The sequence below is a fragment of the Solenopsis invicta genome, chromosome 1, assembly GCF_016802725.1.
Source record: "Solenopsis invicta isolate M01_SB chromosome 1, UNIL_Sinv_3.0, whole genome shotgun sequence".
In the NCBI taxonomy this organism is placed as follows: domain Eukaryota; kingdom Metazoa; phylum Arthropoda; class Insecta; order Hymenoptera; family Formicidae; genus Solenopsis; species Solenopsis invicta.
Window position 1 is genome coordinate 23043621 of NC_052664.1, and position 14167 is coordinate 23057787.

At 29.2% G+C, this 14167-nt stretch overlaps 3 protein-coding genes across 6 annotated transcripts; 2 read left to right on the plus strand and 1 right to left on the minus strand.

Moving 5' to 3' along the window:
• Nucleotides 1–550: 550 nt before the first annotated feature.
• Nucleotides 551–6670, minus strand: LOC105193254 (ATP-dependent DNA/RNA helicase DHX36). The gene is made up of 14 exons (XM_026131280.2): nucleotides 6349–6670; nucleotides 4741–5244; nucleotides 4360–4549; nucleotides 4122–4296; nucleotides 3739–3887; nucleotides 3320–3452; nucleotides 3006–3201; nucleotides 2475–2739; nucleotides 2082–2374; nucleotides 1577–2003; nucleotides 1286–1494; nucleotides 1094–1179; nucleotides 934–1025; nucleotides 551–771 (listed from the first exon to the last, which is right to left on the minus strand). Exons 1-14 carry the CDS (start codon nucleotides 6407–6409, stop codon nucleotides 675–677), a joined length of 2877 nt encoding a protein of 958 aa, XP_025987065.2. The 5' UTR covers nucleotides 6410–6670; the 3' UTR covers nucleotides 551–674.
• Nucleotides 6671–6956: 286 nt separating this feature from the next.
• Nucleotides 6957–11395, plus strand: LOC105207367 (synaptic vesicle 2-related protein). 4 transcript variants are annotated; one of them, XM_011176787.3, is made up of 8 exons: nucleotides 6957–7178; nucleotides 7625–7829; nucleotides 8737–8921; nucleotides 9013–9209; nucleotides 9293–9356; nucleotides 9449–9574; nucleotides 9662–9870; nucleotides 9955–10564. In XM_011176787.3, the coding sequence occupies exons 2-8, from the start codon at nucleotides 7664–7666 to the stop codon at nucleotides 10562–10564; spliced, it is 1557 nt and encodes a 518-aa protein (XP_011175089.2). In that variant the 5' UTR covers nucleotides 6957–7178; nucleotides 7625–7663. The 4 variants fall into 4 exon arrangements, with proteins under 4 accessions (XP_011175089.2, XP_011175088.2, XP_011175090.2 ...); XM_011176786.3 differs by having other exon boundaries at nucleotides 6958–7178; nucleotides 7600–7829; XM_011176788.3 differs by lacking the exon at nucleotides 6957–7178 and adding an exon at nucleotides 7931–8124 and having other exon boundaries at nucleotides 7185–7829; nucleotides 9955–11395.
• Nucleotides 11396–11637: 242 nt separating this feature from the next.
• On the plus strand, nucleotides 11638–13179 carry LOC105193255 (viral IAP-associated factor homolog). The gene is made up of 5 exons (XM_011157629.3): nucleotides 11638–11848; nucleotides 12069–12210; nucleotides 12289–12517; nucleotides 12593–12801; nucleotides 12877–13179. Exons 1-5 carry the CDS (start codon nucleotides 11846–11848, stop codon nucleotides 13008–13010), a joined length of 717 nt encoding a protein of 238 aa, XP_011155931.1. The 5' UTR covers nucleotides 11638–11845; the 3' UTR covers nucleotides 13011–13179.
• Nucleotides 13180–14167: the final 988 nt, after the last annotated feature.

The window sequence follows — 14167 nt, forward strand, 5'->3', positions numbered from 1 at the left end:
ATTGTCAATTTAAAGATCTAAAAAGATTAAGTTTGTTTTTTTTATTTAAAATAAAAACTATAAGTTTTTAAGAACTTTTAAATATTAAACAAGTAATTAACGCTTTAAACAACTAATTAACGTAGTATATTTCTAATATCTATCTAAATATTGGATCATTATTCGTCTGTAAATATAATGGACCATTCAATTACACAGAAAAAAATTAGTATTAAATCAACAATTCATTGTTTCGTATATAAGCAAAAATATAAAATCTTTATGAAGAATTTATAATCTTAAACAGACATAATTTGCTTACATGCAGAAGAAAAATTTTAAGCCTTATAAACACTTTTTCTCTGATTTTCATAAGTCAAATAAAATTTTACATTATTTATTATTTTACATTTTACATTATTATTAAGATCGAAGGCTATAGATGATAATCATTTAGACATTGATTAATTTTGATTTGTCAATAATTATCACACATTGTAGAGAATAAATATTTCTTTGCTTAGTAATAGAAAAGATAATAAAAAAGTGATGTCAACGAATTAAAAATCAATGAAGAGAAACTATTTTAGTTTATTTTTAAAAATTATGACATAATTCTTTTAACAATGATTATATTTCTAAGAGTATCGAAGCGATTAAATAAGTTATTAATATTTATAAATTAATGAATGCAATCAATGAACATCATTACCACTGAAATGTTCATAAAGATATGCATCTCTATTAAAACCCAAATCTTCATCTGTTTGAGAGATCAGTTCAATGATTCCACTGTAACATAATAACAGAAATTCATCACACATTCATAATAATTATAATTATACTACCATGCTCTTATTTGCAAGAAATGATTATATATGTAAATAGTAAACGTATATATATATATATATATATATATATATATATATATATATAAAATGTGTGTAAATTTACTTTAATAAGTCTCCTTCAAAAGTGAGCCAAGATACCGTTGCTGGATTCGTAATTTTATATTCCAATAAACTATTCAGAGCTTGTTGAAGTTCCTATATAACAAAAAAATTATTTTGAAACAATCTTTCTCTAAAAAAAAGCATATATGATATTTATATACCTGTATCATTTGCGCAGTTTCTTGTTCACAAATGATGTTTTCCGAAAAACTGAAATTACCAATTACATATTGTCCTTTTTCTCGTCCTGAAATATAATATTATCCCACGTGCATTATTTAATTAATATATTATTAATATATTAATTAATAGATTAAATGATTAGCGCGTTTAAATAGAAGAAATATATTTACTTATCGATATATTTGGTCCGGCGAACAGTAAGATAGGTACACTTATACATGTAGTGTCATGTAAAAATATGGCGGTGGAGCGTTGTTTTGTGAAATATGTCAAGTACCGACTAGGAAAGCTGAAAGCTTTGTTGTTTACGCTCGACGGATGTATACGTACACTACCGTCTTCCGGAGTCCAACTAATTATTCCATTTTTAGTAACTCGCCTAAATAGTTAGAATCAGTATACATTAACGTTATGATTTGTTATATTTTGAATAGAGAATTAAAATAAATCAATATCTGCACCTTATAACAGCGATGTTAGGATATAATCCTGCACAGACAATAGCTTTTATCAAAGCTATGTTATCCGAATTTCTGTTAGAATTTACATGACTTGGGTTATCGCTGTCTAGAAATTTCATGTCGTATAAATATTGTGCAAATTGATTTTTCATTTCAGAAAGGAGCTTCAATGTGTTATAAGAAAGGAAATACTCCCGACAAAACTGGCGAGCATTTCCTCTGTGACGTGCAACTTCATATCTTCTTAAAGCTTCCGCGAGAGCAATATGATCGCTACACTGTTGCATGCTGAGTTCTAATTTCTTTCTATTAGCCTTTTCCTCTTGTCCTAATGGACAATAGAAAGCATCTTTAAATGTGAGACTAGCAGCAATAGCAAATATTGGCTCGACACAAGAGAATAATGCGCCCCACAGAATCATTTTTCCTATAATAAAACATAATATACGTTACATCAAATATATGTTACAAATCGGCTTCGCAAAAATAATGATAATAAAATTACCTGTTCTAGGATCAAGTGGCAAGTGCGCCAAGTGATAACCCAAAGGAGTCAAATTCTCGTGTGTATCGAGGGCATTGAGTGTCTGAAGTAATTCAAGGGACAGATGAATCGCTTTTGGATCTGGCGGATCCATGACGGTAACGAGGAATTCTTCAACTTTTCCCAATTGCAGAATTTTTATTTGCAAAATTACCTCTTCTAAGCGCGTTCTTAACATCTCTGGCAATGGGTATTGATCAAATGTCATTTCTCGTGCTTTTGTATACAGATGATAACATTCTCCACTTTGAACCCTATAGAAGACATTATATATATAATTTTAATCTACGGAAGAAGTTTCATAAAATGTATTATTTTTCTAATTCAAAACTGTAGTAAGTTATGATATCGTACCTGCCAGCCCTACCACGTCTTTGCTTGGCATTAGCTAAGGATACCCATTCAGGCTCTAAAGTCTGAATATTCTTATTTATGTCAAATTTTCCAAATTTTGTTTTTCCACAATCTATTACATATACAACATCTTCTATTGTTATTGATGTTTCAGCAATTGAAGTCGCAATGATAATCTTACGAACGCCATGAGGTGGTTCTTTAAATATAAGTTTCTGATCAACTGATGGCAAACGTGAATGAAGAGCATAGATGATGTATTTATCTGTAAGAAAAGTCTTGTAATTATGATGTTTGCTTTAAAATATATATCAAATGGTATATCAAAACAACTATAAATTCATAAAATTTTAGGATGCAGCATAAAATAATACAATTATTAGAAAGAGGCAAACAAATTTCATCAAATTAAAAAAATTAGTTCGATAATAATTCGACGTTTCAATGTACATTGTAATATATCAATTAGAAACATAAAACAATATATATTTATATTATTGTGTTATATTAATAATACAAATATATACTTACGACTTGGATAACGTTCAGAATCTAACATCATTTTATTTAAATTCGATATATCTAGCATACCAGGTAAAAAAATAAGAATAGCTCCAGGACCTTTTGTATTACAGATATATCTAACTAATTCTTCTATAAGATCCAATGAAAGAGTTTCACTAACTGGATTCCGTAACTGATTAATAACACGTGCATCGTATTTGTTCTGCAATTAATTTTTTTATATTTTAATATTCAGATAAATAAAATGATCATCATTAATACAGCTTTAAATAATGTATACATATAATTCTTCTGAAGTAGTAGAAAATATTTATATTTACCTCAAGTGTAAGTTGTCTAATATAAGGTTGTAATATATCTAAAAATTCTTCTGTCTTGTGTTTTTGCTCTTTGTAGCTTTTTAAGTGTTTCCTGTAACCTGTAGGTTCTGGCCGTGGGTCAGGAAATCTATAACTATAAATTAAACAAATATAATTATTGTATTATTACAAATATTGTAATTAATGATAACAAAATTTTTATCAAGTAATGATAATATTTCAATAAAATGGGACGAGTTGAAAACTGTCGATTCATAATCAGATTTTAATCCTCATTCCATGTGCTCCAGTTTATATTTAAGGTATTGATTAAAGAATTAAAAATTTTAATAAAATTGTTGAATATGAGACTGTAACGCAGAAACAATAAACGAATATATATATATATATAGTTTCAATAATATTATATTGATACTTACTCTACAAATGACAAAACATCTTCTAAATAAAATTCCTGTACTGGATAGGTGAATCCTGGTATATGTATCATCGGGCAATTGTCATAATACTTGGAAAACCTTTCAGCATTCAATGTTGCACTCATCAAGAGAACTTTTAAATCTACTCTCTAGAGTAAAATAAAAAAAGATAATACAGATAGTAAGGTTATAAAATTTAATTGAATAATTTATAGATGAGAATGTATGTTATAAACATAAAAAAAAAAAAATATATTTGATGCCTTGGAATAAAATAATAGCAACACAAAACACAACAGTGAAATGCAATTCAAGTAAAAATATATTATACATTAATTTTAATATTATGTAACGATGACATACCACATATCATGTAAACTTACTTTTGGAATAACTTGCTTTAATAATGTAATGACAAAATCACTTTCTGTGGTACGTTCATGAATTTCATCCAATATCACATGAGAGAAACTTTTTAACGCTGGATCATGCTTCATAATTTGTAGTAATACACCAGTAGTACAAAACAATATACTTCCTTGATCTCGCGATGGAATCCTATAGAGAGAAATTAAAGTAAAAGAAAGCTATATTTCTTTATAAAATATATAAAATATTTACTTTTCGAGTCGTATTTGATAGCCGACAGATCTTCCAAGTTTTTCTGTTCTTTCCATAGCTACACGTTCAGCAACGGAAATAGCCGATATCCTTCTAGGCTGTGTGCAAATTATTCGAGTAACGCTACCATTTCCAGCTTCTAATTCATCATCCAATATAAACTGTGCAACTTGAGTGGTTTTGCCACACCCTAAAATTTTTTAAAAGAACTGTTATTAACAGTTCATTACTTATTAATTAAAATTCCTGAATAACTAAAAATTACACCAGTGTATATTTAAAATCAAATTTGTTAAGAGCATTGCATTGCTTCAACAAATGTCAACAAAATAAACAAAAACATTTTATCTCAACTGTTAGCAAATAACTTTTGCAACTTACCGGTTTCTCCACTAATAACAACAACTTGATTATCTTCTATCAGTTGTAGTATTTCTGATTTTTTTTTATATGCTGGTAACTTTGATCGAAATTTCAACATACTTTGATAAGCATCCTCACTCTGCTTTTCTCTGTATTCCTTTTGTAATATTCTATCAATGTCACTATTTCTTTGCAACTTTGACTTTGCAGTCATAGCCCTAGCAAGATTCTGCTGCATATCACCATTTATAATAGTTAAAAATTTTCTTTTAAATTGAACATCATGAATCTGATGATATCTGCTATCTTCAGACTTGAAATCATCGTAAGAAGTTAAATTGTAATAGCTCTTTGAATTATATAATATGGTCTTAATTCTTTGCTCTATTTCAGGTGACAATTTGAGCCTTGCTGAACTATTTCTTTTTTCTCTTTCTATATTTTTGTTTCTATAATACAATCCTATTTCTTTTCCCCTCAGTCCTGGAGGTCTTCCACGTCCAGATGTAGACTGTGATTGTCCTAAAAAAATTCATAGTAAATTATATTTGAGAAATATTTTTTCTTTATTTGACAAATTTTATTTATTATTTAACAATACATACTTTGAGGAATAAAATAGCCATTATTACAAAACTGAAATAATGAAGTATTCAAAGCAAGAATATTTAAAGATCAAAAGATTTTAAAAAATTAGACTCAAGATAAACACAAAGTATCAATAAGTTTTATTTGCACTCTAATTAGCAAAATATTTAATATCAAAAACTAAAAAATTATATAAAAAAAAGTATCAAATAATGCATTTATATCTTATTAATTATTTTGATATGAACAATTGTATATCTTAGGCACAATTTGAGAATGTTATCAACCCTATCATGTCATTCTATCCTTGTTTTGCATCTGATAAAGAAAGAATGACACAATAGCGCATAATTGCTGCATAGGCACTGATAGCGTGTTTCTTGAACACGTCTCTTGTTAATAATGGATATTATAGATTGATTGATTTAACAAAGATTTTTAGTCAATGCCTGTTACAATAAAGCCTTTTACATTAGTTAACTTTATGGAAGAAATATTGCACATATAAGAATGTATATCTGCTTTCTTAAAATTTGTTTCTAAATTTTAAATTACTTTTAAGAATTAGATTAAAAAAATTATTGTTGATTTAATATACTACATATGTAACAAAAGTTAACATAATACTAGCCATGATTGAGAAAATATTCTTACAAAACAATTGCTTTATTAACATTTTTTTATTTAGGTCCATAGAAACAAAGAATCTTTTGAGAAATAAAATATCTATTGAATTTTAAATTACAATATAATCTAAATTATTTTGTTAAGTTACATTATTTAAATAATCTGTCATTTTTAATAGAGATTCATTAAACTCAAAAAATTTGCAAGAAAAACAATGAATTTCAGTGTATAAATCTCTGAAAATTCAGAATCTCTGAACTTTCATGAATTGTTTATCTAAAGTATGATTAATGTTCATATTAAAAATAAAACAGAAATAATGTCCAATAAAAAGCATTCATATAATAACAAAAATGTAACTAACGTCTTTAATAATGGCATGCAGCATTTTTTGAGAAATTTCAATCTTACCATCTCTGTCACGTCGCATGAAGGAGTTCGACAAGCCTCTGAAACCGCGTCGATGTGACATTTTTGTAAATACGAAGGCTCTTATTAACGCTGAAATGTTGAATGGTTGAACTAATCCATACACTATTTCTCGCACATCGGAATGAACGTCAATTTTTTTGACACAATCTTAACTGAGCATAGTGAGCGCTAGGCCTGGGCGTCTAAATCCTCGATGTAGCTGGATGTGCTGAATGTAGCTAGAAAGCCTAGAAGCAGCTGGGCACCATGGGCAATGAGCACTGGAAAGGCTGAAAAGTGACAAAACGCCTTTTATTAAAGTATTTTTGCACTTCTACTATTACACTTTCTGCACTTTAGAACTAAAGAGTTATGTAAAGCCCGTATCACACTTCACGCTATGCATTAGAATGGTCAGCGGATTCAACAGTTGAGTGAGCGCTCGCTGTTATTGGTGTATAGATTATCCTAGATTATAGATTATCCAATCAGACCTCCAGAGCTAGAAGAATACACCAATAACAGCAAGCGCTCACTCAACTGTTGAGTCCGTTGAATGAGGTCAATGTAACTTTTAATTGAGTTAGTTCTTTGTTTTTCTAACTTTTAATATAACTAAATTAATTTAAATAAAAAAATATATTAACTCATTTATCTCAGTCTCAACCTTGTCGTTAGCTGTATATACCATATTACACATTCTGCATTTAAGAATGAAATAGAAATATAATCAGACATGGAGGAGAGAAAGAGAAAAGAAAAACAAGGAACAAATCCAAGAGGAAGCGAAGAATCGAAAGAGTTGTCACTGCCCTCAATAGTTTTTCTATGTAAGCATTGTAAACAACAATTTGGAAAAATTCTATTAAAATTCGTGACACTAAACGAAAAGATAAAAGACCACCTCTATTTGGAAACTTAAGAAATTTCGCATCTTATTTACGTTTTCTTTATTTTTTTTTATACTCCGGTTTATTTAGTTTGTCTTTTCATTATTAATTAAACAATGCAAATTTTAATGTCAAAAGAAAAATGATGTGATTAATTAGAAATTGAATTAAATTGTGCATTCTTAATTATTGAAGCAAAAAGTATTCATTATTATGCATACGACTGAAGGATTAACCTACAAAACGGTTGACAATTTTGTATAGTGACACGTGCAGTAAGATTTGACAGTTGGAACTGTACGCAAGATTTATTTAACAGAACATTTCTCAAAGTTAATTTGAATTCGTTTGTTTTCATCAGTTGTTGATAGTCGGTGGATGTTTAGGAACATATTTATGTCGTGATCACATTGAGGAGTATAACCATGTTGGACCCAGATAAAAAATGTAACGAACCGTATCGCCAATTAGAGGAATCACATGGAGCCGAGCTAAATGTTGGCGCTCAAAGTACGTCGAGCTGTCACCCAAGTTTGGAAAATGACACTGAACGATCGATGGAACTTTCCTCTGTTGTAGTTATACCTGATGGTATGTTACATTGAACCATAAGCTCCTTAAGTATGTAAACAATGTAGATGTATTTAATGTATCGCAATGTTTAGTTAATCTGCCATTTTTTAATTGTACAGAAGGGTTTACCTAACACAAAAAAGAAGGATCGTATGCTGTAAATATTTAGTACCGCATGATAACATAACATTGGGAAAACTGGTTTTTACTAATGGTCACATAATACATTACATTAAGTTGTGGTAACATGGAACACAGCAAAATGTCTTTAACAACAGTATACATTTAGACATGCATGTGTGCAAGGAATTAGGTGTGTATATTTTTCATGAACTTTGTATAATAATGAAATAGATCATTTGACATTTAAACAAGCAATATATATGTTTCTACAGGATGTTTCTTATAACTTGGTTTTAGGATTCTTAGAAATCATCAACTTTTTTAAATGGGATGGCACATTTTCATTAATAAAGTAATGTAGTTAAAAAAAAGATTCAATCATATATATATGACATTGACTTTAAGGTGATCTTAAATATAAATTTACATTAAAATGTAAAATATACTTTTTTAATGAATTATATTATTGCTAATATATCCATTCCATAAAAAAAGTTGATTTTTAAATTTTACAAAATAATAAACATGAAAAAAATGTATATAGATATGCTACCTATTATATAATATTTGTTCTTTTGAAATGATCTTTTTTGTGGTATTTTTTTACTTTATTAAACAAAAGAAATATTTTAAATAATTGACAAGAAACATTCTGTATACATATTCTGTATACATTTATACATAATGTACAAATTGTGAAACATTATAAGATAAATATAAATATAAAATAATACAGTAGTTTGAAGAGATATAATAGTAATTGTAATAAGTTATATTAAGTTAAATTAAATTTTATTGACAGACACCTTTACTGTGGTACAAGCTATCAATGCATTAGGCTTTGGAAAATTCCAAGTAAAATTGTCTCTGTTTACGGGTCTTTGTTGGATGGTAGATAGTATGGAAATTACGATACTGAGTATTCTAAGTCCATCCTTACATTGTGATTGGGGGATTTCTAGATATCAGCAAGCATTGACCACAACGGTATTTCTTGGACTTGGAAAAATTATTCTTCAAAATATATATATACATGATGATATCTCATATTTATTATTATGGGAATTGAACTTTTTAGGTAGTATTTCTTGGTATGATGTTAAGCTCCACTTTCTGGAATAATTTGAGCGACAGATACGGTCGTAAGCAAGCTTTAACTTTATGCGCGGTGCTACTAGCCTATTATGCATTTCTGAGTTCATTTGCCCCAAATTTTCTCTGGATCCTATTGCTTAGAGGAGTTGTAGGGTTTGCTATTGGTTGTGTACCACAATCGTAAGTATTTGGTAAGTTTCTTAAAGACGAAAGAATAGTTTGCTTTGAAATCTGTTATTATTTACACATATTTTTTCCTCTAGAGTAACACTGTACGCAGAGTTTCTGCCAGCAAAACAACGTTCAAGATGCGTTATTTTACTGGACGTAAGTTTATATTATAAATATATGTAATACAGATTAATATGGATAATAGTACCTATCAAATATAATAAGTACATGTATATCGTGTGTATTAGTGCTTTTGGGCTCTTGGAGCTTGTTTTGAAGTGGCGATTGCATTAATCGTTATGCCAAATTTTGGATGGAGATGGCTTCTTATATTATCGTCCATCCCTTTATTTATATTTGCTGTAATAACACCGGTTTGTAATTTATATTTTCAATATATATCATTTATTTAAAAAATACTTTATAAATGAATTACATGAAATGATTCCATGTATTTGTAGTGGCTGCCAGAATCTACAGTATTCGATATGACAGCTGGAAGAACAGATCGTGCAATTTCGACATTAGAACGTGTAGCTAGAGAAAATAAAAAGTCATTGCCTTTAGGAAGACTAGTTATGGATCGATTTTACCAAGGTCATCATGGTCGATTTAAAGATGTCTTAAGCAAAGAAATGTGTAGAACCTCTGCTTTACTTTGGCTTGTATGGTGAATAGCAAACTGCAATATAAAATGAGGTAGAATATATTCGTAATATTAAAAATTTTAATATATATTTTTCACATTTTGCAGGATGAGTACAGCATTCTGTTATTATGGAGTGGTATTAATGACAACTGAACTTTTTCATACATCTTCAGAGCAATGTAGCACATGGAGCATGAATAGCGATGAGGATACATGCCAACTTGACTGCAAATTACGACGTAGCGACTACATCGATCTACTTTGGACGACATTGGCGGAATTTCCCGGCATATTTTCTACCGTTTTTGCAATCGAAAAAATAGGAAGACGAAAAACAATGGCCTGCCAGTTAGTTCTGTTTGCTATAGTGATTTGCTTCTTAGGTAGGACCTGCTTGTTGAGCAGAGCGGCGTTGACCATCGCTGTTTTCCTAGCCAGAGGCTTAATCGCTGGTGTATTTCAAGCTGCGTATGTTTATACACCAGAAGTATATCCTACGCATTTACGAAGCATAGGTGTAAGCGCGTGTAGTGCTATGGCGCGAATTGGTGCTATGATTACTCCTTACATAGCACAAGTATTTTTACAATGGTCCATCACGGGAGCTATGATTATTTATGCGACAACCGCTTTATGTGCTGCAATTGCTACGCTTGCACTTCCCGTAGAGACGAAGAATCAACAATCAAATGATGCGTGTCAAGAAAATAGATAGACATCTTTCCGTAATAATGTATTTTAACATATTGACTGAAATTTACTACTCAATTGCATTATTTAGGATATTTTTATTATTCTTTTTAATGCATTACGACGATATTCAATAATACGTACACACACAGTCAACTCTTGATTAATTGAGAACTCATCTTGTGTATTCATGTACGATCATGCATGTATACGAATATGCATTTATTAATATTTTCAATTCATTGTTTAATCAAATGGATGTACCTTTGTTGTAAATATATATATATATATATATATATATATATATATATAATCTTTTATCTATTTAATATATAGTGCACATAAGTGTTAACAAGGGGAATTTTTTCATTTGCACAAGAATATTAATTCTAAATTATGTACAATACACAAATGCAAAGACTGATACGTACGTGTGACAACTTTCAAGAAAAGTGCCAAAACAAATATTAATCATGAATGTTTTATATTTATTCTCAATTTTATACACATAATTTTGAATGTTTTTTTTTCTAGAGATAATGATTATGAATATTTGAAGAAATGAATAAATGAATAAATTTTAGCTTAGTATACATGATTGGTTTAATAAATAAATATAAATTCAATTTAAGGCTAATACTGATGAATATCATAATAAAAATTGAAACTGATATTCAGAATCTATTCTATGTGCATGATGAGTTAGATTGGAAAAACTCTAAAGTATATATACTGTATTTATTATAATTATTTGAAGAAGACAGATTATTACAAATATTTTAAGACAATTTTTTGTGTGTAAAAATTTAATATCAATTTTTATAACTATTAGATAAATACAATAAATAAAATTTTGTATTATTGAAATTTAATATCCCATTTCTTTTCTGCAGTGTTTAGCAATATGCATCAAAAGATAATATGTAAGTTATATTTATATAATAAAATTAAATATTTATCAAGATAAGTAGTTATCTAAAAATGTGAATATTGCAAGTTAGTGTATTATGTATAGAGCTATTTCACTGTTATTTGATAAATATTTAACACATGTTTTCCGTAAATTGAAATGTTATAATTAGTTTATGCGTATAAAATATAGCAAAGAACAGTCTGACTGGGTATCGTGCAACTACCGAAGTACCGACTACGTCAGGCGTTCGCGTAGTCGAAAACAGATCGGCTATCGTTGTTGATCTCTCCCACTGCAATAATTGTATATATTCGAAGGACTTTTTGTATAAAAAACACAAAACAGGATCAGTTTCAAGTAAATAAAATAGAAGTGTAATATTCATTTTCGAAAATGGTAAGTACTGATAAAAATTGGAATATTTTAGAGGTTAAGAGGTTAAGTCATGGAGTTTGTCACGCTCGATTCCTTATATGGTAACAAGACTGTGTAGGCAGAAAATATATATACATATACATGTATATAGGTTTTAAATATATTATCTCATAATATAAAAAAAAATTTAGTTACTTTTTATATTATTTCAAACAGCTTCAAATTGGTTTTTGAATTTCAGCAAGATCCAAATGAAGATACCGAATGGAATGACATTCTTAGGAGAAAAGGTATTATACCTGAGAAGAAAAAGGAACAGGAAATTACTGAAGATCAGATAGTAAATCTCTTGGAGAGTACGATAGATGAGAAAACAGGACATGGTGATTAATCAAATTGCTCTTTTTAATTTTTATCAATATATACTATGCAATACTGTCTGCTTATGATCTGGTTTTCAGTTCCTAATAGTTTAGAAGAAAAGACCTTGGACGAGTTAGATGAGCTCGAGGATGAAGAGGATGAACGCGTTCTGGAGGAATATCGACGAAAAAGGATAGCAGAGATGAAGGAGCTAGCAAGCAAATGTAAATATGGAGAGGTGCAAGAAATATCTGCAGAAGATTACGTTAAAGAAGTTAATAACGCCGGGGAGGACGTTTGGGTTGTTTTACACCTTTACAAGTCTGGGTATGATAAAATAAAGCAAAGTAAACCTGCTTGTAGCAAATGTAACACGAAACTAACAAAAGTGTATGCTTTTAGGATTCCACTCTGTACTCTAATCAATCAGCACCTTGCTAGTCTGGCGAAAAAGTTTCGTGCCACCAAGTTTTTGAAGAGCATCTCTACCACTTGTATCCCCAACTGGCCTGATAGCAATCTTCCTACAATATTCATCTATCACGAGGGAAATATGGTGAAACAAATTATTGGGCCGCTCGAATTCCGTGGCATGAAACTGTCCGAAGCAGGTGATACATTTGATTGCAAAGTGTCACAAAGAAAATATACAAGGAAATGATTGTGCCGTTTATTTTGTTATTTAGAATTAGAATGGATGTTGGGACAAGTAGAAGCGATACCAACGAAGATCAAGGAGGATCCTCGCCCCAAAGTCAATGATGTCTTATTTTCAAGGTTAAAAGATGGAAACAATTTTGATGATGGTAATGATTGGTAATTTTATCTACGTGACATTATTAAGAGATTGGTGCATATATAATAAGTATTATCAGATCAATGTTTTATATTTAATTTATTTTATTATGTCATAAGAGAATTCATTACTTGTAAAAATACTGTTTTTAAAACTACCGATCATTTTAATAAAATATTTTATTACAATGTTATATCATTTTATATTATGCTGTTTCCCCATAGATTGTTTATAAAGCATTTGTTCGGTGATATACACAATTTTTTAAATAGAAATTATGCTAATGGAAATATAAACGATTTATTTTTTAATTGGAATCAGAAAGTTTTTAAAAATTGTTAAAAATTTGTGTAAGCTTAGTCATATGTATTACACAGTTTATTTTTAATATTGTAGATATGAAAAAATATGATTCTAGGAATAGCATAGAGATGTCTTATGTCTTACAAAAAAGTTATAATTGTCAAAATATATATTAATATATTTTAAAACTAACAAAATTTAATTAACATTCACTGATTAATATAGATTTTTTCAGTTAAAAGTTAAAATTTCTCTTTTTTTATTTACATATAATAAATAATTAGGAATAAGGTTCTAAACATCATGGATTCAATTCATTTGCATAGTTACAATTTTGAAACCTGTATTTTCTATTTTTACATCTTAACGTATTTTATGTACGCGCGCGTTTTTTTAACATGTTTTTCGTATCATGCGACGCATAGAGAGCCACGAGCGAAAATTCTATCTAATTCCAATTTTATTGGTATCCGCCCCTTGTCTTGATTCGCAGAGACGATTTGACCATTATACAAAGACAATAGTGAAATTCAAAGCTTAAAGGACAACAACGTTGTCCCGGCGGTCGATTGTGATGCAACCGTTAGAAAAAATATCAGTAACGGGCGAACACGTCCGAATATGTAGACGGCCCCAAACAGATTCGAAAATTCTATCTTGAGGATCGATTGTTGCTACAATCCACTTGACGCTACAATATAAGTAAATATACTCATACTGTGACTATTTAATTAACTGGACTAGACTGGATTGTGTATTATACAACTTGATGAAAGTTACAAAAATGAATAAATTTACTAGAATGTCTATAATTTCATTAGTCAAAATCTAGTGAATTTTCTTACCTTTGCAATAATTGATTTTCTAAATTTTTATCG